The sequence below is a fragment of the Ursus americanus genome, chromosome 5 (assembly GCF_024610735.1).
Source record: "Ursus americanus isolate L20-20 chromosome 5, mUrsAme1.1.p, whole genome shotgun sequence".
Classification (NCBI taxonomy): Eukaryota; Metazoa; Chordata; class Mammalia; order Carnivora; family Ursidae; genus Ursus; species Ursus americanus.
In genome coordinates, this window is record NC_142131.1 from 53,432,880 (window position 1) to 53,458,784 (window position 25,905).

At 44.3% G+C, this 25,905-nt stretch overlaps 1 protein-coding gene and 1 long non-coding RNA gene across 4 annotated transcripts in view; one reads left to right on the forward strand and one right to left on the reverse strand.

The window, feature by feature from the left end:
* The window catches only part of LOC148110108 (uncharacterized), a 40,444-nt gene extending 36,854 nt beyond the window's left edge, over positions 1 to 3,590 (reverse strand). The window contains exon 1 of the long non-coding RNA XR_015724554.1: positions 3,510 to 3,590. This is a non-coding gene — a long non-coding RNA (uncharacterized LOC148110108). The remainder of the gene's footprint in view (positions 1 to 3,509) is intronic.
* Positions 3,591 to 16,978: 13,388 nt separating this feature from the next.
* The window catches only part of NRG2 (neuregulin 2), a 174,902-nt gene continuing 165,975 nt past the window's right edge, over positions 16,979 to 25,905 (forward strand). For all 3 annotated transcript variants that reach the window (XM_087862218.1, XM_045794533.2, XM_045794534.2), the window contains exon 1: positions 16,979 to 17,917. In XM_087862218.1, coding sequence (XP_087718344.1) covers positions 17,188 to 17,917 — 730 coding nt within the window. In that variant the 5' untranslated portion in view covers positions 16,979 to 17,187. The remainder of the gene's footprint in view (positions 17,918 to 25,905) is intronic.

The following is a 25,905-nucleotide window of genomic DNA, read 5'->3' on the forward strand; positions in this document are numbered from 1 at the left end:
TCCACGCCCATCACAGATCCCCATGCAGGGCTTGATTTCACAACCCTGCGATCATGACCTGAGTAGAAATCAAGAGCCGGATGCTTACCCAAATGAGCCACCCAGACGCCCCTGCATGTTGCTTTTTGCACTTAATATGTCCTGGAAATCATTCCAGATCAGTTCACGGAGCTCATCCTCATTCTTCTTCACAGCTGCATAGTACTCCAATATATGGATGTACTATCATTTTGAAATAACCTCCTTCACTTAGATATTTAGGTCATTTTCAATATTTTGAAATTACAAATAATGCTGCAATGTTCATGTGCATTTTTATGTTCTTGTTCATGGATATTTTTATATTATTGAAGTTGTACTTCAGGATAAATTTCTACAAGTGGGATTGCTATGTTAAGGGGGAAATTTGTATGTGGTTTTGCCATATTTCCCCCCAGAAATCTATGAGAACACCTGTTTTCCTATATCCTTACCAACAGAGTGCCTTGTCAAACTTTTAATTTTTTTTGCCAATATAATGAGAAATATCTCAATATGCTTAAATAATTTACTTATCTCTTGTTATCTATGAAGTTGAACACATTTTATATGTTTAAAAGCCATCTTTGTGTGTTTCTTTGTGAATTTTCTGTTCCTGCCTCATGCCTATTTTCCTATAGTATTTTTGGTCATCTTTTTTCTCCATTTTTAGGAGGTTTTTAAGAAGTAAATTTAAAATATTAGCCCTTTATCTGTGATATATATTGTGAACATTATATCCCATTTTGTCATTTGTCTTTTGACTTTGTTCATAGTGTTTTGTCATATAAAACATTTTTGTGGGAGTACCTGGGTGGCTCAGTCAGTTAAGCATCTGACTTCAGCTCAGGTCATGATCTCAGTGTCCTGGGATCGAGCCCCGCATTGGGCTCTCTGCTCAGCAGAGAATCTGCTTCTCCCTCTCACTCTCCCTCTGTGCTCTCCCTGCCCCTCTCTCTCTAAAATAAATAAGTAAAATCTAAAAAAACATTTTTATGTTTATGTGGTCAAATTTATTGATCTTTTATTTTTCTTGCTTCTAGATTTAAAACTATAGTTATAAAGCCTTTCCCTATACAGAAGTTAAAGAGGAATTCACCCAAATTTTCTTCTAGAACTTATATAGTATTTATTTATTTACAGTTAAAGCTCTGATCCATTTAGAGTTTATTCTTGTGCATTGTGTGAAGAATGGGTCTCATTTTACTTTTTTTTTAAATGGCTCTCATTAAAAAAAAGACTATTTATTTATTTATTTATTTGAGAGAGAGAAAGGAAGAGAGAGAGAGAGCATGGGGGGAGGGGCAGAGGGAGAGGGAGAGAAAGAATCCCAAGCTGACTCCACTCTAAGCACTGAGCCTGTCAAGGGGCTCAATCCCACGACCCCGAGATCATGACCAGAGCTAAAATCAAGAGTCAGATGCTTAACTGACTGAGCCACCCAGGTGCCCCATCAGATGGCGCTCATATTTAAAAAAAAAAAACAACACTTAGAAGATAATTCTTTGAAATACGAACAATCGGTTTTGTTTTTCTTTTCTCTTTTTCTCTATTTTCCAAGTTTTCCTTAACGAACTTTCTCTTTTTCTGAGAGAGGAGGAAAAGTTTTTAAAAAGAAACACGAAGTTGTAACAAGGATCTTGGTGTTCTGGAGGTCATGAGTCCCACATCAGCATTGCTTTCATCCTGAGAACATGGAGAGTTTTTGTGGCATAGCTCAGGACTTCATTTACACTTTCTTGTTTTATTTCTATTGTGAATTTCTCGAGGTCAAAACTACTGATAAAAGTAACGGTGACCAAGTATCTCATAAGTGTGCTGGGCAAAATTCTCCAATTTTTCCTTGACTACATATGGTAACTATTTTTACACACGCTTGAACACTTCAGCGTATCTAACAGCGCCAGATAAATAGCGGTATACTTGTTAGTTGATTTAGATGTTCTACCTGGACCAGAGAGAGTGGCAGGATTTAACTTCATTTTTTTCCTTTGCCTAGGCTCCAAACAATATTTGTACATATATATGTATTACAGCTTTAATAGAGAGATTGCACGTTCATTAATACGCTTTCACAGGTGAGAGAACACAGAGAGTTAGAAAGTGGAGGACATAGTTTTTAATGTGTTTTAAATTTGAGCCCTATCTTGCTTAAACTGAAATTTAAAAGTTTATTTATTACATGTTTCTTTATGTAAGAGGGCATTCTATAAAAGTTTTGTGTAGGTAATTTTTTAGCTAACTGTATCATAATCTCAGTATTGGCTGACTGGTGACAGACAAGAATGTGCATGTATGTATTAGTACATAGAAGCTCACACACATACACACAACCCATCACCAAGACTAACTGTGCTGCTTTTTCTCCTCTGCAAACCTAACTTAAGTTTCATGTGTTGTTTATACTTTTTCTCCAGGGCTTTTGCTATTTCTTCAAAGGCAATGGCACCCATAAAAAATTTGAAGGAGGACACATAGCGTGATTTATCCAGGGACCTGCGCCCCTTTAGGAATGCCACTTTGAGGTTGTCTTTGCCTGATACACTTTTCTCCTTGTCCTCCTGATAAGATCCTGTTTATCCTTTAGAAACCCTCCTCATCACCTCCTTTGTGTTTCTTGAGAGAATTAATTCATCTTCTGTACTGATGCCTGGGGAATGCTAACAATTTGAGTTTGATCAGAGGAGGAAAAGCCAGAAAGGAGACTTTAAGCAAAATGGTGTGGAAAGAAACCCAGAGGGAGTTGGGGGCATAGATGAAAAGTGGAGACACCTGGGGCGCCTGGGTGGCTCAGTCGGTTAAGCATCTGACTCGATTTCAGCTCCGGTCATGATCTTGGGGTCATGGGATTGAGCCCCACATTAGGCTCTGGGCTCAGCAAGAGTCCACTTGAGATTCTCTCTCTCCCTCTCCCTCTGCCCCTCCCCCTGCTCTCTCTCTCTTTCTCAAATAAACAAATAAATCATTTAAGAAAAGAAAAATGGAGACAACTGATTCAAGAAGTTTTGATGAACGGAAGCAAGAAAAGGGGACAATGGGTGGAGGGAATATGGAGTCAAAGAAGTTTGTTTGGTTTTTTTTTAAATAGGTGATATGAAGGCATGTTTGTCTACTGAGTCAAAAGATGGGGGAAAATAGATGATGTAGCAGAAGAAAGAGAGAACTGAGTGAGTCCTTGAGAAGGCGGGAAAGGAGGGGATCCGGAACACAACTGGCAGCGTTGGCTTTTGACAGCAACAAGAACAGGAACGGTTAGTAGTTCCCGAGTGAGACAGGGAAGGCAGAGGGTGTGAGTCCAGCTGTGGAAAGGCTGGTATAGCTGGTAGTGGGAAGACGGGGGGGGGGGGGGGGGGGGGGGGGGGGAGGCCTGTCGGTTTTCTTCCTCCTGCCACAACACAGCTGAGGTCATCAACGCAAAACATATGCCTGCCATTACCTGTAAGGTACAGAAAGAAAGGAAGCGACCTAGGCTTCAAACTGTTATTTCTCACCATTCTGTGAATTGACCAGGTGGTTCTGCTTCACATGGTGCTGGCTGAGGTGCCAACAACGGTGCAGTGTCCCAAATGGCCTCGCTCTCGTGGTGGCTGTGCGCGCCGGCTGCCGCTGGAAGCGCGCAGGCGGGGCCGGGGGCCGGGGCCCCGCCTTTCCTGCCTGTGGGCCTTTGCACCTGTGTGGCTTCCTCACAGCGTGGCGGTCTTAAGGGGGAAGGACTTCTTATGTGTCGAACCGCTTGGCTGTTTGGAAGGCATTCAATATTGGAGTCGTTTCAGCTTTTGGGGCTGCATTTTAAAATTAAGCCATAAATCTATAGCTGGAAAGCCATATGCATATTTTGTCTGGCTAATTAAAACTGACTGATAAGAATTCTTTGTTTTAAAAATATTTATTGTTTGTTTGTTTATTTTAGAGAAAGTGAGAGAGAAAAAGAGCATGCCCGTTGGGGGTGGGGCAGAGGGAGAGAATCTCCAGGTAGACGCCCCGCCCAAGCATATAGCGCAGGGCTGGATCCCACTTCTCGTGAAGAGTCGGAGGCTTAACAGACTGAGCCACCCAGGTGCCCCACGAGTTCTTAACAGTAGCAACAACAGCTGTGATTTTTCTTAGACCCAGAAAATAAGCAAAGCTTCATATCTCCTTTGGTGACTTGCATTTCTTTTTTCAGGTAGAAAACTGCCACCTGTCACCAAGATTCCTCTTATTTTTCTGTGCACATGGCAGATTTATCCTGAATGAGGAATTTTAAAGTCTCATTCCCCCCCCATACTAGTAACAGCATTTTTTGAATGACTTGTCATATACAAAAAATAAGGGGAGCATTGAAAGAATGCACACAGGGGAAATGAAGGGCTCTTGCTTCTGACTCCACGGATAGAAACACAGTCAATGTGAAATTAGACTCAAAGCTTTGTGTTCCTGAGAGAATGGTGAAAAGGAAGGGTGAAAAAGTTGTATGTTCACGAGAAAGAAGCAGTGGAGTCAGGAAGATATGAAAGAGAGCTAAATGATAGATACAAAAAAATGTAGCTTCTGGGAAGAGCTACTTGGCACCAATAACTTTCCATTTCAAAAAACAAAACAAAACAAAATGCTGAATTGTAAGCATTATAATTCATTTTAAAGGGCATTCTGTTTTCCCCTGGATGTATATCACAAAATTGCAAACTTAAAAATACCTGAAACTGAATATAAAGTTCCACTGTAAGCATGTCATTTTGGTGAGGAAGTGATTGGTAGGGGAGATAGTCCATGTGATACTGTAAACATTGTACTATCCCCTGTACAGTTATGTTTACTAGAAATCATGGTTCAGACTTGGAAAACTTTATCCCTGCCACTGTTTCTGTAATGTATAGCACTTTCCCTACTTTTGCCTGCAAAATCCCCTTTCCAGACTGTGTGAATTTCTTTCACATTTGAGGTCCCCAGCAGGGCATGTCCAATAAAACTTTCTACAGTGATGGAAATCTTAATTTTCACTGTTTAATATAGTAATCTCTAGTCATATATGGTGATTGAGCGCTTGAAATATGGCTAGTACAAATAAGGGACAGAATTTATAATTTTATTTAGTTTTAATTGCTTACAGTTACTTTTTAAATAGCCACATAGGGGGAGTGGCTACCATATCAGACAGGACAGCCTGGCGTGTCACTTGTTGCTCATAAAATTCTGCTTACCTCCTTTTTCTTAGAATCTGAAAAAACTGAGCTGTAATGTCATAATTCAGTCATGGACATTGCCCTATCATAGTTTTTATTTGTGGTAATTTGATTGATGTCTCTATCCCTCATTGGATCCCAAGCTCTTAGGGGCAAAGGCTAAGTTTGGTTTTTTCTCAGCTTTATGCTCAGCGCCTAGTCCAGTAGCTGGAACATAATAGATGTTCAATAAACAAATTAGTACATGAATGAATTCAAAGGATCCGTATACCTTTGGTATAAATGATGCCTCCACTATCTACCCGGTGTGTGTGTGTGTGTGTGTGTGTGTGTGTGTGTGTGTGAGAGAGAGAGAGAGAGAGAGAGACAGAGACAGAGACAGAGACAGCGACAGAGAGAGGTTTCTAGAGAAGGATCTAAAGATGTGGACAGGAGACCAAGGCCAGGTTATTACAGAGTTAGAGTTGGCCACAGGGTACTTTGGAATCAGAAACTTGGCTTTATTAATAACAAGACTCTTCTTAAGCATTCACTACATGCCAGACAATATCCAAAGTACTTTACATGAAGTGTCTTATGTAATCCTCGTAAGATGACCCTACGGAGTAAGTGCTATTGTTATCCCCATTTACAGATGGCACAGAGGAAAAGAGGAGTCACCTACCAAGGTAAGTAGCAGAGCAAGCATTTAAATCCAAGCCATCTGACTGCAGAGCCTACCTTCTTAATCACAATGCTGTATTGCTTTCTGTTTGATTGTGTCCATATGGTGACAGAAGCTTAGTGACCTCAAATGTCTGCATCAAGCCTTTGTCTAAAATTAAGTCTCAGTAAGCCGGTGTCTGCTGGAGGTTTAGGCCTCTTTCCAGTGGTGCAGGTGGAAGGAGGTGGGGGTAGTAGAACCGAGAATAGTAGGATATGAAAATCTGCCCAGGATTTCTTTGCTAAGCAATCAAACAAATATTTTTATTTTTAGGATTTTTTTGCCTTCTACATAATCAAGAGGAAATAAACCCCTTTCTGTAATTAAAAAAAAAAGCACAAAATGATCAACCCCCACCCTTCCAAATCTCTGTTCTATTTAGAAAGATCAACGGAGGCTTGAAACCTCAGAGTCAATACAGCCTGATTGCAAATTCCAGTTTTATTTAGCCTTCCCTCCACCTCTCCCCTCACCTCTATCCCTTACTTAGTGCTCCATACACCGTCCAGAGTTGATAGTCCTATTTAGTTGTTTAATTGTTTTGTGTAAGGATAGCTCCTCTTCCTGTGCTAATTATACTCTGCGTGCCCCCCCAAACATTTCCACCTACCACCCAACCCCCCACCAGATTCAGCCCTGCTCCGAACCCTGAGCACCAACTCTGTGGACTGTCACCTCTGGCCTCCTGGGGGCTCAGCGGAAGCTTGGCATAGGGGTAGGAAGAAGAGGAAGAAAAAAATAGGGGATTTCTTCTCCCCTTACCCCTTACTTTGGTGCCACGTTTTTGTCCTCGCTGCCAACAACACCCCCTACATTGTTCCAGCACTCCCTGGGATCCCGTGACCCCTTCCTCACCTCGCCCCTGCATGTCTAGGGAAGGGAAGGTTTTAACAAACTCTTGCCAGTCCCTGGGTGCCTCGACCTACCTGTTGTTTCTTTTAACTCTGCCCACATCCTTGTAAATAGTCCCTTTAGTAAATTATTTTCAGTAAACTGTTTCAAGTAGAATCTTATTTCCTGGTTGGGATCCTGCTTGATCTATTTCCCCCTTGGTAGTCTTTCAAATTTCTTCAAGGCATGGAGGAAGCCTGGACTTCCAAATGGGTGTAAGTTTAAATAGGCTTCAGGTAGACCGTCTCACAGAGTGGATCAGGAGATTTTATCCCTCTGTTTCCTACCCCGTTCAGGGGAGAGAGACTGAATATGACGGGCAGGCATAGCCTGTTACAGGTGTCAGAGAGAGCGCGTCTGCCTTTTTCACAGCGTGGTGAGATGACCTCGAGATGGCTCACTGCCCTGGGACGGATCATCAAGCAACCTTGCGATTACTAAATGGGTTTCCTGGGTAACTGGATCCAGAGACAGGGGTACCTTGCAAGGTGGATGCCAACATTCCAGACCCTGCAAAAGTATAGTCTTCTCTTCTATTCATCAAATTGTCATTTTCAAAGAGGGAAGGGAAAAAGAATACAGTTTTCCATCTTTCCCTCTCCACACGCATACTACCTTTTTACTTTCTGGCTTGCATTTCTCAAATATGTATCTTTTGCTGCTGTTGTTCTGTTTTGCTTACAGCTCGAGCCTTACGTTCAAATGAAGATTTCTGTTACCCAAATCGATACGCCAGTCTGTTTCTCTACTCTGACACCGTATCCACATTCCTGTCTTCATTCCGGTTATAGGAGACAGAGCGCTTTTCCTGTCAAAGAGCAGCCCCCCTCTCTGCGCTCTTATGCTCATCTTCTCTTGTCTTCTGAAGGACCTCCCTCTTCACTTATGCCCTTTCTTCCACAATTTCTTCCTTCTTACTGGAACATTCCCATCAGCGTACGAGCATCCAGTAGCATCTCCTGTTTTGGTAAAAACATTCCCTTGACTCCACATCCCCCTCCAACTAGTGCTTCATTTCTCTGTTTGTCTGCCCAGCAAAACTTTTTGAAAAAGTTGTTTTTACTGGCCGTCACCACTTCCTTACCTTTCATCGACTCCATCCTGGCTTCCTTCCAGGAAGCCATCACTCCACTGAAAAAACTTTAGTCAAGGTCACAAGTGAACTCCATGTTGGTGAATTCTATTGCTCTTTCTCATCCTCAGCCTCTGATAAACATTGGACACAGATGACCAGCCTGTCTTTAAAATACTTTCTTCTCTTGGCTTCTACGGCACCATTCTCTCTGTCTCCTTTCCTGACTCTTCCTCCTCTATTCAATCTCTAAATGTTGGGTTGCTCCAGGGCTAAGTTCTAGACTTGTACCACCCGCATGTGGCTAGTGTGAAATAAGATTTGCTATAAACATAAAATGCACTCTGAACTTCAAAGACTTAATGTGAAAAAAAGTATATACATTATCTCATTAAAATTTATTGTATCTATTGAAATAATATTTTGCATACACTTGAGTTTTTTTTTAATAGAGAGAGAGAGCAGGGGGAGGGGGGCAGGGAAAGAGAGAGAGAGAGAGAGAGAAAATCTCAAGCATGCTCCATGCTCAGCATAGAGCCCCATGCGGGGTTCAATCCCATGACCCCAAGGTCATGACCTGAGCCGAAATCAAAAGTATGCCCAAGTGACTGAGTCACCCAGGTGCCCCTGAATATATTGGGTTATTAAAATTCATTTCATGTGTTTCTTTCTACTTTTTAAATGGGGCTATAAGGAAATTCAGAACTACATAGTGCCTGACATATATGTCTATTGGACAGTAGTTCGAGATCATTTTCCCTACCAGATTTCTCATTTCATCATTACCCAGTCCCATAGCTTTACATAACATCTGTATGTTGACCCCCCGGTTCAGACCTTTAACTCTGACCTCTCGTTTGAAGTCCAGACTTACCTGTGTAGCTGGTACTTGAACTTCCATCTGAAGGTCTAACAGGTGTCTGAGATGTTAGCATGTCAAAACTGGAATTTTCTACTTCCTCCAACTCCATTATGTTACTTGCTACGTTTCCCATCCCGATCTGTCCAGTTACTCAAGCCAAAATTTGAGTCATCCTCGATCACTTTATTTTCTGTACTCACTTCACCCGATCTTCTAGCAAGTCCTGTTGGTTCTACCTTCAAATTCCATTTTGAACTCCACGCATTTTTCACCTCCTCTGCCACTACCCCAGTCTAAGCCAGTGTCGCCTCCTACCCACAGTACTGCAACAGCTTCCTAACTGCTCTCTCTGCTTCCACTCTCACCATCATTACAGTCTCTGCCCCATATCTGAGAATGATCCTTTTTTGCACATAAACCAGACCATGTCATTCCCCTTCCTTATGCTCCCCAGTGACTTCCCATTGTACTTAGAATAAAATCCAAACCTATCATAGCGTCCCAGGCTCAGCCTAAGTCTGATCCCTACCGATCTCCCTAACCTCGTTCCATGCCATGCTTTCCCCTTGCTGTAACAATTTCCAACGTCGCTGGCCTTCCTTCTATACTTTGATCGTGTCGAGTTAGTTATTACCTCGGGCCCTTTGTGAGGTGCTCTTCCCTCTGCCTCAAAGGCTCTGCTCCCAGAGTTTCGTGTGGCAACTCCTCTTCCTCCTTCAGATCTCAGCTCAGATACTGCCTCCTTAGAGAGGCCGTCCCTGCAAGCGGCAGTCTGTCCAAGTCACTTCCAATCGAGTCATACTCAAAAACTCTCTCTTCCTCTTGTCTTTCTCTTCCTAAAATGTTTTATGTCATTGTTTCCTTTTTAGCGTCTATCCCCCTTTAGGAGTCGAAGCACTTCAAGAACAGGGACCTTGTGTGTTAATCGAATGGATTTTTTAAAAGAAGGAGTGAACGAGACCTTTTTGGGAATAAGAAACTTCATTTGGAATGAATAACATGGTGTGTCTTAGAAACTAAGGCACTTAGGAAACTTAAGGAGATGATGCATTAGGCCTTAATAGATATTAACTCCTTAGTGGAATTGAGCTTGTCATGTCCAACAAACATTGAAGACCCAGCATTTGCATGGCAAACTCTTTCTGCCCTCAGAACTGGGAAAGCTGAAGGAATGGCAGGTCACTGAGCCTGTGAGGCAAAGAGGAGGGTGACATTATAGGAGAATAGTGTGTGTTTGTTGGCAGGGGCAGAGAGAGGACAAGGGCAAGTGCTAGCTCCTGACTTTATGCCTAGATTTTAGCTCTAGCTTAAAGGAGCCATGCTAATTATCTCTTTAGCGTCTGGGTCAGTACGCATAGTAGGTTTTCAATAAATGCTTTCTGGTAGAATGAATAAATGAGCTTAGGAATTGGCAAGAAAATTCAGGAAAGGTAAAGTCTTAACATTTCTGACCTGGAAATTATGGGGTAGAGGCAAGGTTGAATTGGACACTCGAAGGCATACTAGCCTGAGGATTTGGGAATAAGAGAATACTTTCTTCTTCTCGTCCCGCTTCACGCCCCCAGAGTTGAATCAACCTCAGAGTTCCTGTTGACCCCAGGAGAGGATTCCAAATACACAAATCAGGAAAACAGAGGGAGGCAAATCTCTGAATGTTCACCGGTAAGAACGTGTAGCTGAAGACATCTCATTTTCCCCCAATCCCAGTTCGATATGCTCGGACATGTAAAAGAAAACCTCTGATGGTGTGAAGTGTGAATGTATTATCCGATAGTGATAACACAAACTCAATAGTCTGTGTCCAGATGATACCTCTGTTATGGTCTATTTTAGGGAGCGTCTGGATTTGAATCTAAAAGTGATCTCTGGAAAAGAGATAATAATTTGGGCTCACATAGCACTTTTCACGTAAAGGTCTCCAAGCACTTTACAGAGAAATAAGTATTATTATCCCAGATGGAAGAACTCAGACAGAGGGGTTGCTGCCCTTTTCAGCAAATTGGACAGTGGAAGCCCTTGGAGTCCTGACATAGCCCTAGGCTAGCAATGATTGAATCACGTGCTCTTCATTGGGAGCTGGGTCTATCAATGATGTGACTTCTTATAAATGCATACATACATACATATAGAAAGTAGAACGTCAGCCTCTACTCTTGAAAACTTCAGCATGTGTTCAAAACATCTGAAAATGGGTGGTTTTAAAACTGGTGAGTTGGGGGTAAAGTCTAGCTACTTAAAATAAGAAAAGTGGTGAGTCTAGCTGGACTAATAATAGCTCACATGAGCCAGGCATTATTTTAAGTAGACTACAAGTATTATTATATTTAAGACTCACTACAGTTGTAATGAGGTAGAACCTATTATCACTCTACCCATTTTACAGTTGAGGCAACTGAGACACAGAGAAGTGAAGTAACTCGGCAAGTGGCAGAGCTGGAATTCAGACGTAGACAGGGTGAGCCCATCGCCCACACGCTTGGCCAGTGACTCTGCGCTGGGGACTGTAAAGCATGTTGCATGAATTGTCTCACTGAATCCTCACAAAACCCCTAAGAGGTAGATACACCGTTACCCCAGTATTATTGGGGGGAGGAAACAAAGGCTTAGAAAGGTGAAGTGATCTGCTCAAGCTCACATTCTAGAAGGGGCGGAGCCAAGATTTTGAACCGTGGCCAGAAAAGCACCAGGCAAGGAGTGGGGCTGTTAGTGCTGTTTCTGCCACTAACTAGGCTGCGTGACCTTGAGCAAATCAAACCACCCCTGTGGACTCTGTCCACCTCTGTGAAAGGAAGACATCGGACTACATGGATGCCAAAGTCCTTCCCAGTGCTAATATTCTCAGATTCTCAATATCTGTTTTCTATTTAGTCCCTTGTTTGAAAATCCTTGGAGGAAAAGAAATTAACCACACAGAACCTGAGAGTGACTCTGGAAGCCAAATTTAGAAAACAGATCTCAAAAGGAGAAAAAAAGAAGTTTACAGAAATGTCTTTATTTAGAGAACGAGACTGTCCTGTCATGTTGAGCTTGATTTGTGAGACTCGGTGACCACATAAAGGCCGTACATCTCCTTAACAAGCCAGTTCTCCTGGTCATAGCGACTCATGTAACCTGGTTCAGTGGCCATTTTTGGCCACTGAATCGACTAAAGCTGGAAGAAGCCCATCTTGTGTAGGAGGGATCTGGAAGAAGCAGCCAAGCTTTTCATGTGGGTGTTCTATCTTGAATTCAGAATGTCTATACCATTCTGTCTACTTCTGTTTTTATTCTCAGTGATTATTATATAGTGACACAGCCTACTGCTACCATGAACCAGTTTTTTCACAACCTGGTGGGGAGCCATGCTGTAGTCAACAGGTCTGGCTTTCCATTTCTCCGTGTTATTCTGTTCAAAAATGTGAGCTTGATCCAAAGGAAACACATTTATTATCTTTAAGACATATCTTTACTGCCGTGTTCATTGCAGTGTTGTTCACAATAGCCTCAGTATAGAAACAACCCAAGTGTCCATCAATGAATGAATGGTTAAAGATGGGCTATATCCCTCTCTACAAAGTTATTATCATTCAGCCTTAAAAAAGAAGAAAATGCTTGGATTTGCAACACCATGGGTGAATCTGGAGGGCATTATGCTAGGTGAAATGAGCCAGACAAAGACAAATACTGCATGGTGTCCTTTATGTGTGGAATCTTAAAACAAAACAAACCAAGACAAAATAAAACAATGAAATAAAATGAAATGCAAGTCAGACTCCTAGAAACAGAATAGAATGGTGCTTGCCAGGGGCTGGAGAGTGGGGGAAGGGAGAGAGATTGGTAAATGGGCACAAGCTTCCAGTTATAAAATGAATAAGCTCTTAGGATCTAATGTATACATGGCGACTATAGTTGATTACATGGTATTGTATAATGAAAATTCATTGATGGAATAGAATTTAAATATTCTTACCAGAGAAAGTAAATATATGAGGTGGCGAATGTGTCAATTAACTCGATTATAGGAATCCTTTTACAATGTATATGTGTATCGAATTACTGCCTTGTACACTTTAAATATCTTACAGTTTTGTCAATTATACCTCCATAAAGCTGAAAAAAATAAAAACAAATAAAGAAGAGAAAAAATAAAACAAGCCAAAAAACCTCCCAAAAGTGTGAGCTTGAGTTTGTGATAATCCTTGGCCCTCTCCATGGCTTTTTGATCTTGGGAAAGTCACTTAAATTCTCTCAGTGTCTCAATTTTCCTCATCCTTTTTCGAAGTGATGCCTACACTCCTTGAGCTCCAGTGGTATAAATTTCAATAGTCTGCCACGGGCGGAAGTGGTTGGGAGAGATCGGAGACCTCTCCTCTCGGAGGACACGCGGTGTCGCGGAGGGCCGGCGCGGTGCTGTGAGCAAAGCGTTTTGGCCATGGACAAGCCTGAGTGGCAATCCCAGCGCTGCCTGTCATTTGGGCAAGGTATTAAATCTCTAGAAGCCTCTTCAGTTTGTAAAATGCAACGTTGTTGAGGTACGGCTATATAAACATGAAGCCCCTGACAGTCAATAGGCCACTAATAAGTGGTGACCATTATTATTTTTATTATCAATTACTGAATTATGACGAATAGTTAGCAGGTTCAGAATACTCGAGATTTATTTTCTAAAACATGAGTACTCATTCACTTTGATCCCCAGGAAAGAGCCAATACAGAATTGGGCTGTCCTAGGAAATTGAATCTTGTGCTTATCTATACTAAATGCTTGAGGCTAATTCTGGAAGCTTATCCTCATACACAGCACACCTTGAGAAAACCTGGCAGGTACTTCTCTTCCGCTTAGAAGTCTCTGCCTAAGTCCCCACTTCTGTGACCCAAGGAATTCTGGGAGTCTGTTGGGATCTCAAAACTTACCTTGCGTTCTAAAGAGGGCAAAATTATAATGCACTAATTCCCAATGCCTTTTAACATGAGAATCTCATTTTAAGGCAAAAATAATTTCAAGGAATCCCATAAAATAACGGTTCTATTTTAGGTAGCTTTTGAGTGAGAAGATATGTGATAAAAATTTAGCAATGGTAAGAAGTTAGAGAATCCTCTCAAACATTTCTTTTGAGTAGGTAGGATACGAGCCTGATAGAAAATTCACAAGGTACCGAAGGGAATAGTACTTGTACTCTACCCGTCTGTCACTCAGTGTCCTTCCCAGAGCCAACCGTTGTTTCAATTTCTGCTGTGTCCTTTCAAAGGTAATCTATGCTTTACAAATAAATACAGATTTATCCTTCGAAAAAAGTAAAAAGCATAGCAGATCTTTCCACTGTTCTTCGTACTTAACAATGTCTTGTTATGCTTTAAATGGGCTATGTGAAACACAGAGAGAAGAATGTGTATTTTTATTCATCACAGTGGCATCTACTATTGAAAAGTTAGATTGTATTTATTAATATACAGAAAGTCCAAGTGTACCTCAACTACACACCGCCTAGAGAGTCTCAGCTCTAAGATTGGGAACCACCGGCATAAGAAAGTTATCAGTGATATTCAACATTAATTGCGGCCCCTACTCTGTACCAGGCATTGTTCTAAGCCCTTTGCACTGGTTATCTTACATAATCCACAGCCTTCAAATCCTTCTCTTCTCGGCTTAAATGTTATCTCCTTAGAGAAGCTTTCTGTGATCCAAGTATACCTGCCCTCTCCCCTTTCCATTATTCTCTATCATTTCATCCTGTTTCTTTCCTTCAGGACACGAACCACTCTACGTAATTAGTCACCTATTTGTCTGCTTTTTTACTCTTGTCTTCCCAATAGTATGGGCTTTACGAGCAAGGGCAGAATCAGTTTGGCTCCCTGCAGTCTATCCAGTGGCCAGTACCGTGTCTCAGTGCTTGGCACAGAGGAGCCATTCATTGGATACTTATTAAGTAGATCACGAGCAAAAACCAACTTTATGAGGTAGACCCTATTATTATCTCTGTTATACAAATGAGGAAAGCAAGGCCTAGAGAGAAAAACAGCCTCATTCCAAAGTTAGTAAATTACAAAATTAGTTTGAAACCCAGCTCTGCTTGACCCCAGAGCACAAGCTCTTCACCACTACTCTGTTGTCAGAAACGGAAGACTGAGTACGGTCCTGGCCGTGTGTGATCTTTAGTAAGTCCCTTTTCCTCCCTAGGACTGTTTGCCCCATTGGAAAATAAGAGGGTGAAGTTAGCAATATTCCTCACAGTAGTGTTCTGTGATGGAGGAGATCGTGATCTATGAAAACGTAAAGGGGGACATTGAAGCAGCCAACAAGACTGGCCTGATGCCTTTAAGAGAGATGACCTTCGATTCTTTTCTTCCTTCCCCCCTTCCCTCACAGAAGATTTGCTGATCTTTATTCTGTGCCAGGCACTGTGTCGGACATCCCTTTGGATAGGGCTCCAAAGACTAATAGGACATAGTCTCTGCCGTTAAGGTGCCTGGTCTGATGGGTCTAGTGCAGACCCACTAACAGCTGCCTTTTAGTATAGTCAGTGCCATAATAGTAATACGTATGAGGCACATGGTTACACGGAAGAGGAAGGGATTAATTCCATGATGTTATATGTACAGTGTTCGGGATGGAGGTGGGTGTAAGGATGGGAAGGATGAGGTATAAGGCTGAGCTGGGTCTTGGGGAAAGAATAGTTTCCCAGATGGACAAGGCTGAGGTGAGGCTTCTGGGCACGAGAGACATTATATTGGCAGAAGCCCAGCAAGAACGGCACATTGTGCTGGATTCCTAGGGTAGGCGGGTGGCTCCCACAGTATGGAGCTGGTTAGGTAGAGAAAGCCCAGGAGGAGTCAGCCGAAGAGTTTGGACTTGACTCCTGAGAGCAGTGGCATGGCCAACTCATATTTACATTTTATTTTTAGAAGGATGACTCTGACAGTGGTAGGACTGGAGGAGGCTGGCGAGGCACACAGTGGGAAACTAGTTAGGAGGCTTTGCAGTAGTCCGGGTGAGAGACGATGAGCACTCAGACCTGAGGCTTTCGCTGCAGGGTTGGAGAAGAGCTAGATACACTGCAGATTTTTAAAAGGCAGAGCAGAAGGACTTGGTGATTGATTGGATGAGGGCGAATAAGAGGAGACTAAGGGCCTTCCTGGAATGGATCAGGTGGCCAAGCATAAAACGCTGCTATTAACAATTACAGGGAATTTGGAGAGGGGTGGGAGAAATCATGCTGTTGGCTTTGGATATATTAAGTTTGAGGTGTCTCTTAGACAGCCAGCAGGAAAGGTCTAGCTATGTCCTTCCTTTCCAGAATAGCAGTCCAAGCCTGAGCCAGACATCCCTGGGCCCATTTCCTGCGGGGCCCAGGCAGGGATAAAATTCTCCAAGACCTGAGTGGAATTCCTGAGTTCCACATCCTTCAAGGATCTAAGCTGGGAATTGAAAACTCCCTAGATCCTTATTGATGGGAGGAGAATGGATCCTGGATTTGCTTTTTAAAATGAGACATTGGCTCCAGTGGATCAAACTCTCCTGTCCCTTGCAAGGACCAGACTTTTTAAAAAGAAACCATTTCCTATGAAGCAGCCTCTGGCCTTGACAGGCTCAGGCTCTCAAGTTGGCTCCCAAGAAGCCCCCACTTCCCTTAGGGAACAGTTTTTTAAAAAGAAGACGAGGTTGTACGGCGTGTAGCCTGGTCCAGCCTGGCCGCTGCAGAAAGCCCAGAGTCTTGGGGACTGGACCCTCTCCCAGCCACCACCCTTAGTTAGGTGTCCTCAATGCCGAGACAAGACTGCACGTAGCCCTCTTTCCAAAATGACGGGACTGGACTCCTTTCCCACCTCAACTGGAATGCCTAGAGCTCCCCAGGCGGTGGCAGGGCCGAACACGTGGGTTCCATTAGGGGCCGGCTTCTAGGGTCCTCCCGGGGAAGGGGACAACCTAGGAGGCAGAAGGCTGGCTCGCCACACGGAGCGTGGTAATCTCCCTGGCTGCTCCAGTCCATGGCCAAAGGCAGGGGCACGCCCTGTGTCCCACTCCCACGTTCATAGGACCGTGCCAGAATCCCTTTTCTCTACTCCGCCCTCTCCTCACGCACTGTCCCACTGTCCTGCCCATAAATCGGAGGAGCAAAGGTAGCACGATTCCTCCCGCGCCCCTGCGGGCCGCGAAATCGGGCGCTAAAGCAGTGCAGTCCCCAACTTCCCCTGCAGAAGCCGCGCTCCTCGCTCGGTCCGGGGGTAGAGGGGGCGCGAGAGAGCAAGTGGGCGGGCGTCCTATTCTCCGCATCCTCCTCCAGGTCCTGGCGCGCAGGGTGGGAGCGCCGCGCCGCTCCGCGCTGCGCATCGCGGCCCGCTTGCCGCCTGCCCCCTGCCCTAGCTGGGCCGCCTCCCCCGGCTGCCGGTGGAGGGCTACGAGGCGCTAACGTTACGCTGTTTCCGGTTTTCTAGCGGGCTCTGTTTCCCCTCCCAAGGCGGCGGCGGCGGAGCGGCGGAGCCCCCCAAATGGCCTGGCCAGATGCGGCAGGTTTGCTGCTCAGCGCTGCCGCCGCCGCCACTGGAGAAGGCTCGGTGCAGCAGCTACAGCGACAGCAGCAGCAGCAGCGGCAGCAGCAGCAGCAGCAGCAGCAGCGAGAGGAGCAGCAGGAGCAGCAGCAGCAGCGGCAGCAGCAGCGAGAGCAGCAGCAGGAGCAGCAGCAGCAGCAACAGCAGCATCTCCCGTCCCGCTGCGCCCCCAGAGCCGCGGCCGCCGCAACAGCCGCAGCCCCGCAGCCCCGCAGCCCGGAGAGCCGCCGCCCGCTCTCGAGCCGCAGCCGCCGGCGGCATGAGGCGCGACCCGGCCCCCGGCTTCTCCATGCTGCTCTTCGGTGTGTCGCTCGCCTGCTACTCGCCTAGCCTCAAGTCGGTGCAGGACCAGGCATACAAGGCACCGGTGGTGGTGGAGGGCAAGGTACAGGGGCTGGCCCCAGCCGGCGGCTCCAGCTCCAACAGCACCCGCGAGCCGCCCGCCTCGGGTCGGGTGGCGCTGGTGAAGGTGCTGGACAAGTGGCCGCTCCGGAGCGGGGGGCTGCAGCGCGAGCAGGTGATCAGCGTGGGCTCCTGTGCGCCGCTCGAAAGGAACCAGCGCTACATCTTTTTCCTGGAGCCCACGGAGCAGCCCTTAGTCTTTAAGACGGCCTTTGCCCCCATCGACACCAACGGCAAAAACCTCAAGAAAGAGGTGGGCAAGATCCTGTGCACGGACTGCGGTGAGTCGCCCCCTCCCTCGGCTAGAGAAAGGGGGGAGGGGCGAGGTGGTGGAGAATGGGGGTGGGGCGGGGAGGTGCTGCAGGTGCCCAGGCCTGGCAGCGCCCGGCTGCTGGGGGGGGTGGGGCCGCCCCTGGGCAGGGCACCTGGCACGGGTGGGTGAGGGGTTGGTGTTGGGGAGAAGGAGGATCAGGCCCAAAGTGTGCCAGGGGTGGGGGGCGGGGGAAGGCGCTGGCCTGTGCCAGCAGCGATCTGCGGCTGATGTACGGCATGTGGAGCTGGAAAGCTGCCATCATAGCCCAGTAGCGGCAGGAAAAACGGAGAAGTCCGGGTGGTGCTGGCCCGAGGCTCGGTGAGTCAGGAGTGACCCTCGGAGGCCTTGCCCGCTCTGCTCCCGTGGGCCTGCCTCGCTCAGGCTGGCCAGGGTCTGCAGGAGCAGCTGGGCAGACACCCCGGCTGGGAAGGCCTCCGCTTACAAGTTCTCCTAGGGAATGATGGCCCCCGCCCCCTCCTTCCTCTCCTGGGCTCCGGGTTCTGCTCGTCCACACCGCTGGCGCAGGCAGAGTTGGACTTTTTCTGCTGTTTTCCGTCCTCCATGTGGCTCGGGGTGTTTTCTCCGTCGTGATTGCCTGTCTTTGCCAAGCGGTTAGCACAGCCTTCTCTTACCCTCCAGGATCGGGGAGCAGACGCCTCTTTTGGCCGTTTCTGGGAGATTTTACTAGGTCTGTTGATTGTGATGACAGTGAAATAGAGTAACTTACTTCTGCTGAATGCCAAGTTCAAGCTCTGACATCTTACTGGCAGGATGTGTTGACTGCATCGCTCCTCTTCATGATGTTGGGCGCTGCACGGGAATGCAGGTGATCAGAAACAGAACGGCTCAAGTCTGTAGACCTCTGCAGCGGGAGTGGAGGGCTCCCATGTCCAGAGTCAAAGAAATAGCAGTTTACGAGCTTTTGTTTCTCCTCCCTCGACCCAGCACTTACTTCTCAGTGAGATATTTCAGACCAAATCGTCCCCACACTGGAGTATTTGGTGTGGGCTGGTCTTGTGCTTATTCCTATTGGGGTTTCCTTTTATCCCGGCTAAGGCTGAATTTGGAGCTTGCTGTGTAATCACTGAATTATGAGAGATGTTCTGGACGTCATCGAAATTGGCATATTTACCAGTTTACCAGTCGGTTCTAGCTAGGCTTTGGGAAGCAAAGAATGTGTAACAGCTCATAGGAAGTTTTGCTGCCCTCACCTTTTTAGATCAATGCCTTTGACTTTTGGAAGCTTTCCTCCTCTTACTCCCTCCCCCACCCCTGTCCTTCAAGAGACAGATTTTAATTTAGCAGTGGTAGTGTATCTAGGCATTATGTTAAACTGTGGCCACTTTAATCAGAAGAATCTTGAAGTATCTTAATGAGGAGGGAAAAACTTTGGTGGTAACAAGGATTTATCTCTCTGACATTGTTCTGAGGAATATTGTTGACCGCTCTTTAATGTTGCTTTTATGCTCTTAAATGTTTTATGATGACAAGTCGGGACCGGTTAAGAATTTCTAATTTTTTATTCTGTTTAGTGTTTTATCCGAGATCCCGTGGGGAGCTGTGGAACTGTATTGTGCAGTGGGAAATAGATAGTGAAAACATTTACTGAACCTTGTCCAAGGACAGCTTCTGTTTTGGTTTTCAGTGAGTTGCTCCTGACTGTGCACAGTGCACATCAGCACATAATCCCTAGTCTGGTCCACTGAGGCCCAATGGTCTTTGTCAGATAATCCCCCGTCTTCCTCCTCTTACTTTTCCCCTTGCCTCCTTCCATTATACCTTGTTTGTTTTGATGAGAGTTTAAGAGTTGAATAGTTGAATGTGGAGATCATGAGAGATGGGGACGTCAGAAATATTGTCTGCTTTCAGGTTATGATCACCTCATGTTACGGAAGTAGCATGTGTGGGTCTGGTTCTCGGGAAGTACTGCAATCCCTGCTAAAGGAAAGGCCCTCCCGCACCGCCAATTGTCAAGAAGCAGGACCTACTGTGGAAGTAAACACTTCAGGATGCAAACAATTTGGCTTGGAGTTAATGGCCTCTAGATCTGTGTCAGTTGGGGGGGGGGCTTTATATAAGGGGATTAGAAATTAAAGGACATATTTGTGGGAGGAAACTTGTGGAACTGCTGATTATATGCCGGAAGAGCATAACCTACATTTTCTTATTTTCTACTATGGGGTTAAGGAAAACACGCACTGGGGATGGCATATTAAACAAGGAAACAAAATCATCCTAACTAACCACAACACCTTCCTTGTGCTCAGCAGGAAATAACTAACAAATTCATTTTCTGTTTTCTATCTCTAAAGAAAGCCCTCTGGGCCACAGGGTCATTGGGAACATTTTCTCCTTGGAGCAGATTTGCCCGTTGCAAAATAGGGAAACTGGCGCTCAGAAACTGTCATCATGCCCGTTATATTGAGCAACTGTGGTTGAACTGTTACTTTGTTTAGCCCCTTTCAGCTCCAAATGTGTCTGGATTCAGAGAGCTGTGGTTCCTAGGGAGATCATCGAGAAAGGTGTATTTCGTGGGTTTAGGACTTTGGGACAATGTATCATATGGAGGGATATTGAGGTTAAAAGTTAACACTTGCCTCAGTAGCATCAGTGAGGGGTCATGCTGGACCCTTTCGAGAAGGTCCTCCTGAATGGCTAATTTCACTGCAACTGTCTAATATTGATTTGAAGCCTGTGAAGTCTGGCTGGAATAGCAGTATCTGTCAGAGGGGTATTTTTACAGATCTCATGTGTATCATTCACCCAAAACTACTACCTCTGGTGGTAAAGAGTTGAGTAAAATCTTCGCATTTCTGAGACGCTTGCCTGCAGGGAGGTGTTTTCTGTGCCTTCTGTGGAAAGGAGAGGAAAAAGAGTGAGAAAGGAGTCTTAGGGATTAGCAACTCTGTACAATGCTATAAAAGCATCCTGTTCTGCAAATAGTCCTGCATTTTTAATGGTGGTTGCGTATATTTTGGTATAATCACACCCTATCTTGTTGCTTTACTATATATATGGTTTTTAGCCGTTTCCTTGTTGCATAGACACAGTAGATAGCGTAAAAAAAAAAAATTATTCTTCCTTTGGGACTCCCCGATTTGCCATTTTCTTCCAGTGTATAGTGTTCTTTGTTGTTAAAGATGGAAAAGGTGTATTCCGGGGGGTCTTTACATCCTTCAGGATAGTTTTTAATTAATTTGACAACCAGATTCACATATTTGAGGAAGGTGGTTCACAAAATTCAGCATAGCAAAAGCGACTGCATATTTTTAAAATGCTGTTTATTTAAAGAATCTTTTCTTCCCCAGCCAGCTGGAAACCCAGCTGTGTTGCAGCTTGAAGATGGGAAAGTGAAACTAGTCTAGAAACTGACCATTCCTAGGGGGGAGGACGAGGCTTGGTTATAGATTTAGGGGAAGAATCACCATCATAATGTCAGTAGTTCTTTCGGTGGCTGCTTTCCTCAGCAGACTGCAATTCTTGGGGGCGGGAACCATATCTTATCTTTGAGGTCTTTTTCCTACCTCTCCAGGCCCCGGTTGTTGGTACTGGGCCTGGTGTCTACAGGGACTCTCCCTTAAGTGTCTTTTGAATGGATGAAGTCAAGTGAAGTTAAAAAAGCAAGCCTCCAGATTAATACTAAAACAATCTTAACTCTCGCATCTGTGACACCAAGTCGCGTTCTGAAAAGCTGAGTTTGATGATAGCCTTTACCTGTCGCTATGGGAACCTTTTTTCCAAAGGAGTCGTTATCAACTAGAGTACTTAACCACAATGTGCTTAATCATTGTGCTGATTAGTGTTAATGGGATTTGAGAAGCGGAGAATAAAGGTTTTGCTGGAGAGGACTTTTTTTTTTTTTTTTTTTGGAGAGTAGATTACCACTCCCTCATCCTCAAAACAAAAATAAACAAAAATAAAACAACTGTCCAGTTCGAATTAACAAATATTTTGGGAGCTAGAGAGGGTGGTATATTAACCAACTAGGTGACTAACTTCTTGGTCCCAATCCTCTTTTCCATCTTTTATCATCTAGGACATGTTCATTTTATTTCCTAATAGCAAATGCATCCTTAGGTTTTTCTTTTTCCTTTAGAAAATAGTATTTACTTTTTTGAATGTGTAATATAGTTATATGCCTCATTCAAACAGTGCATACGAATATATGGTCAAAAGTCTCCCTCCCACCCCTGTCCTCCGCTAACATATTCTTGAAATGTGTACTTCTCTAAGAGCAAAATGTTTGTCAAAGTAGTCTTATGTTTTTCTCTTAACAGATGGAGAATGTTAATTTTGCCATTAAGTCAATTTTATGGTAAATTCTTCCCAAGTTTTATATATATATATATATATATATATATATATATATATATATATATATATATATATTTAACTTAACCCAAGATCTTAGTCACTACCCTGCCTCACAGATAAAACCCTAGGGTCAGGAATGAAAATACCAAGTTGTTTTTCAGATACTCTGCCTTTAAGAAGTTTTCTGTGACGGTGAATTTTGTAAGGAGTCTTCACGGCCATGCTCAAAGGAGAGATGCAAGGATTTGTCCCTGTGCTTTAGGGCAGCTGGGCCCGTACCACAATTCCTACTGTTTCACCCTTTTGATAATCTCACAACAGAATCCATGTGGAAAATCACATGATTCCATATGTGCAAAGAGAAAACCCCACAGTGCGTGATTGCTTTGATTTTCACTAGAAGTCAAGCCGAAGACTCCAGTTGCGAAGAGTTTCATTTTGACCGCATTGCCATACAGCTGGTACAATTCTAGGGGGAATTATCCACTTGAAGACTACTTTGAAGTATGTTTAAGGTAACCGGTTTGAACACAGTGTTAAAATTTCAGAGTGTCAGGGAATTGCCACTTGAATACTTAGGGGGAAAAAAGCAAATATGGAAATCCAACAGTGGAGAGTTTTAACCCTCCAAATCCGGGTGGCTTCGTGGCGTCTGGCAATTTGCACATTGCTTTGGAAAAGGAATGACAGTATCAGTGAAGTTTCCCCTGTGCTGTCTTCAACAACTGGTTCTGGGGTCTTTCTTTTGAAGGTCTGAAGGGGTGGTAGTGTAATTTGAACCAAAGGTGAAAGAAATTTCCCTCCAGATTTTGAGTTTGGATGGATATGTATGAAATGGGGACTTTGTCTTACTTGTTTCTAGAACTTAACCCTCCCTTCCTACTCATTGGAATTAGCACATAGAAATAAAGTCAGTTTATGAATTTCAAGAGATGAAGTAGGGAACTGTTTAGAAAACTGGGGAAGGCAGGTGAATTGGCTGGTGGAACTGCTGAATTCTGACAAGTCTGTGAAATTAGACTCCTTTATTTTTTTTTAATTTTATTTATTTATTTGACGGAGGTGGGGGGAGAGAGAGAGAAAGCAGGGGAAGGGTCAGAGGGAGAGGGAGACGCGGGTTCCCCGCTGAGCAGGAAGCCCGATGTGGGGCTCGATCCCAGGACTCTGGGATCATGACCCGAGCCAAGGGCAGGTGCTTTACCAACTGAGCCACCCAGACGCACCCCTAGACTCCTTTAAAAACAACAGTGCGCACAGGTGAAGGTTGGTGAAGTAGAGCTCCATGTAAGGCTATAAGAACCGGAGCAAACCCAGAGGATGATTAAAAGGCGTTAGGGTGAAGTGCAAGAGACATCCTGTACTCAAAGAGGGAAGCTTTTGCCAATCTGGGGTCAAAAGACAGAGATTCACACTGATGGAAGGCATTTGTTGTTAATCAGCTGTGATATTTTCTGATAATTATGAAGCGAGGTTAAGTTAAGGAGCCTTCTTTCCCTGACTAGTTGCAACTGGCCAAGTGTGGCATGTGAGCTCCGTTCTGCAGCAACATTCCCTTCCCACTCTGTGCTCAGAGTGAGATCCAGGGAGCCTCTCCAGGGACCTTCTCTGGGACAGAGCCGGTTAGCTCCTCCCTGTGCCTCCGCTCAGGACCTGATTGTGCCGCCCGCCTCCTGGGCTGGGCTGGGCTGGAGGTGGTTAATATTCCATTTCCCCTTGCAGATGTTTTCAGAGTGGCAGGGTATCCTAGAGGTTCCCGTCTTCTACTAGCAACACAGCCCCCCAAGGTGTGATGTTCAGGTTACTTTGTATTCTGTCTTCAGAAGCAAAATTGTTAATGCTTCTCTTCTGCTCTCATAGATTTCCTGCTTTGTGCTGATGACATTGACTTCCCGCTCCTCTTTCCCTCCCTGAGCTATTTATTCAAACTGAGGCTCTGTCTTTGTCCTTTAGGCTAGGGTGTTTTACTTGGTCCTGATCTTGATATTGGTCCAACTAACTGAAGTCAAACTGAGCTAACATTCCTCAGAACTGAGTGAGAGGGGAGTTACCACATGGCTAATACCGGGGCCAGCCCCTGGGAGAGTCAGGACATCATTATTTCGACTGTGACAATGATGCATTTTGGGATCCCTGAAGCCGTATTACTAAAAGAGCTTTGCTTCAATGCCATCTTTCAAATCTTTGCTTCAACAAGTATTTCTATAGGTGCTCTGTTTAAAGAACTAGATATTTCAGGGTAGTTGTATCAGACACAGTCCCTGTCATCAAGCAATTTACAATCTTGAAGTACAAAGGTAGAGCGGCACTTCAATCCAAAATGTGATAAACGCCATAAGATTTACCAGCATAGCGCTTTGGGGAGCAAGGGAAGCTGGAGGAAAAGAAGATCATATTTAGAGGATTAAAGGAAGTTTCTTGCAGAGGTAGTTTGAGATGGGATTCGAATATTCAGAGGTAGTTGAGGTAGATGTGGTTTAAGGATAGAGAAAGATGAAATGATTGATTAAATTGATGGCATGCAGAGAGAGCGGCGTTCTGTTCAGCAGAGGGGCGTACTTAAGAGTATACAAAATAACCAGGACGAAAGGGAGAGCTGATAAGGAGTCTGGAGAAGTAGACGTGGGTAATATTTTCAACTGCCTCGAATGCTAGGCTGATGACTTTATTTGTCATTAGGTAAGTAGTAGGAAAAGCAATTCAGGTATGTTTTGTAGTTATCAGTGGATGGGTCCTCCACACATTTTCTTAAAGTTATCCCTAAGTATTTCCTGTTTTCTGGATGCTACTGTAAAGGGTATTTTTGTTTAATTTTGTTTTCCAGTTATTAATTGCTGGCATATAAAAAGATAATTTATAAAATACTGAGTTTGTATCCTATGACCTTAATTAATTTGCTTATTAGTTCTAGTAACTCTTTTGGGTAGGTTTCTAAGGATTTTTTTCTATGACTAAGTTGTCAGTGAAAAAAAGACCGTTTTAGTTTTTCCTTTCTAATCTGTTTGCCCTTATTTCTTTTTCTTTCCTTATTGCACTGGCTAGGACTGCCAAGGACAGTGTTGAATAGAGTAGTGAGGACAAACATCCTTGATCCAGTCGTGGTGGAAAGCATTCAGACTTTCACTATTAAGTTTGACGTTAGCTGAAGGTTTTTCATACATGCCCTTCCTTTAAAAAAAAAAAAAAAAAAAAAGTCTGCTAAGTGTGGTGTAAAGACTAAGAATTTGGGCCTTACAGCCACATGGGCCTGGATTTGGAAGCCAGCTTATGCATTTTCTAGCTGGGTGATGTTGGGCAAATTACTTTCTGTGTCTTAGTTTCCTGTAAAATGGGGATAATGATAGCATTTAATAGGATAGCTGTTGGTATTAAATGAGATAGTACATGTAGAATGATTAACACAGAACCCAATAATAAATGTTTGAAAATAGCTAATTATTAACAAAATCTTACTAGACCAAAGTGAGCAAGAAGACTAGTAAGTGAAAATTTTAAGTTCTAGAAGTGGACTGCAGGCAGGCAAGGGGGGAAATTTTCACCAACCACTATATTTTTAACCAGATGTTCCTACTTATCTCAGCTTGAGAGTCCCTGGGCTGGGCTGGTGGAGGTGGTGATGAGAAGAGAGTGGGTTATGTGTGCAGT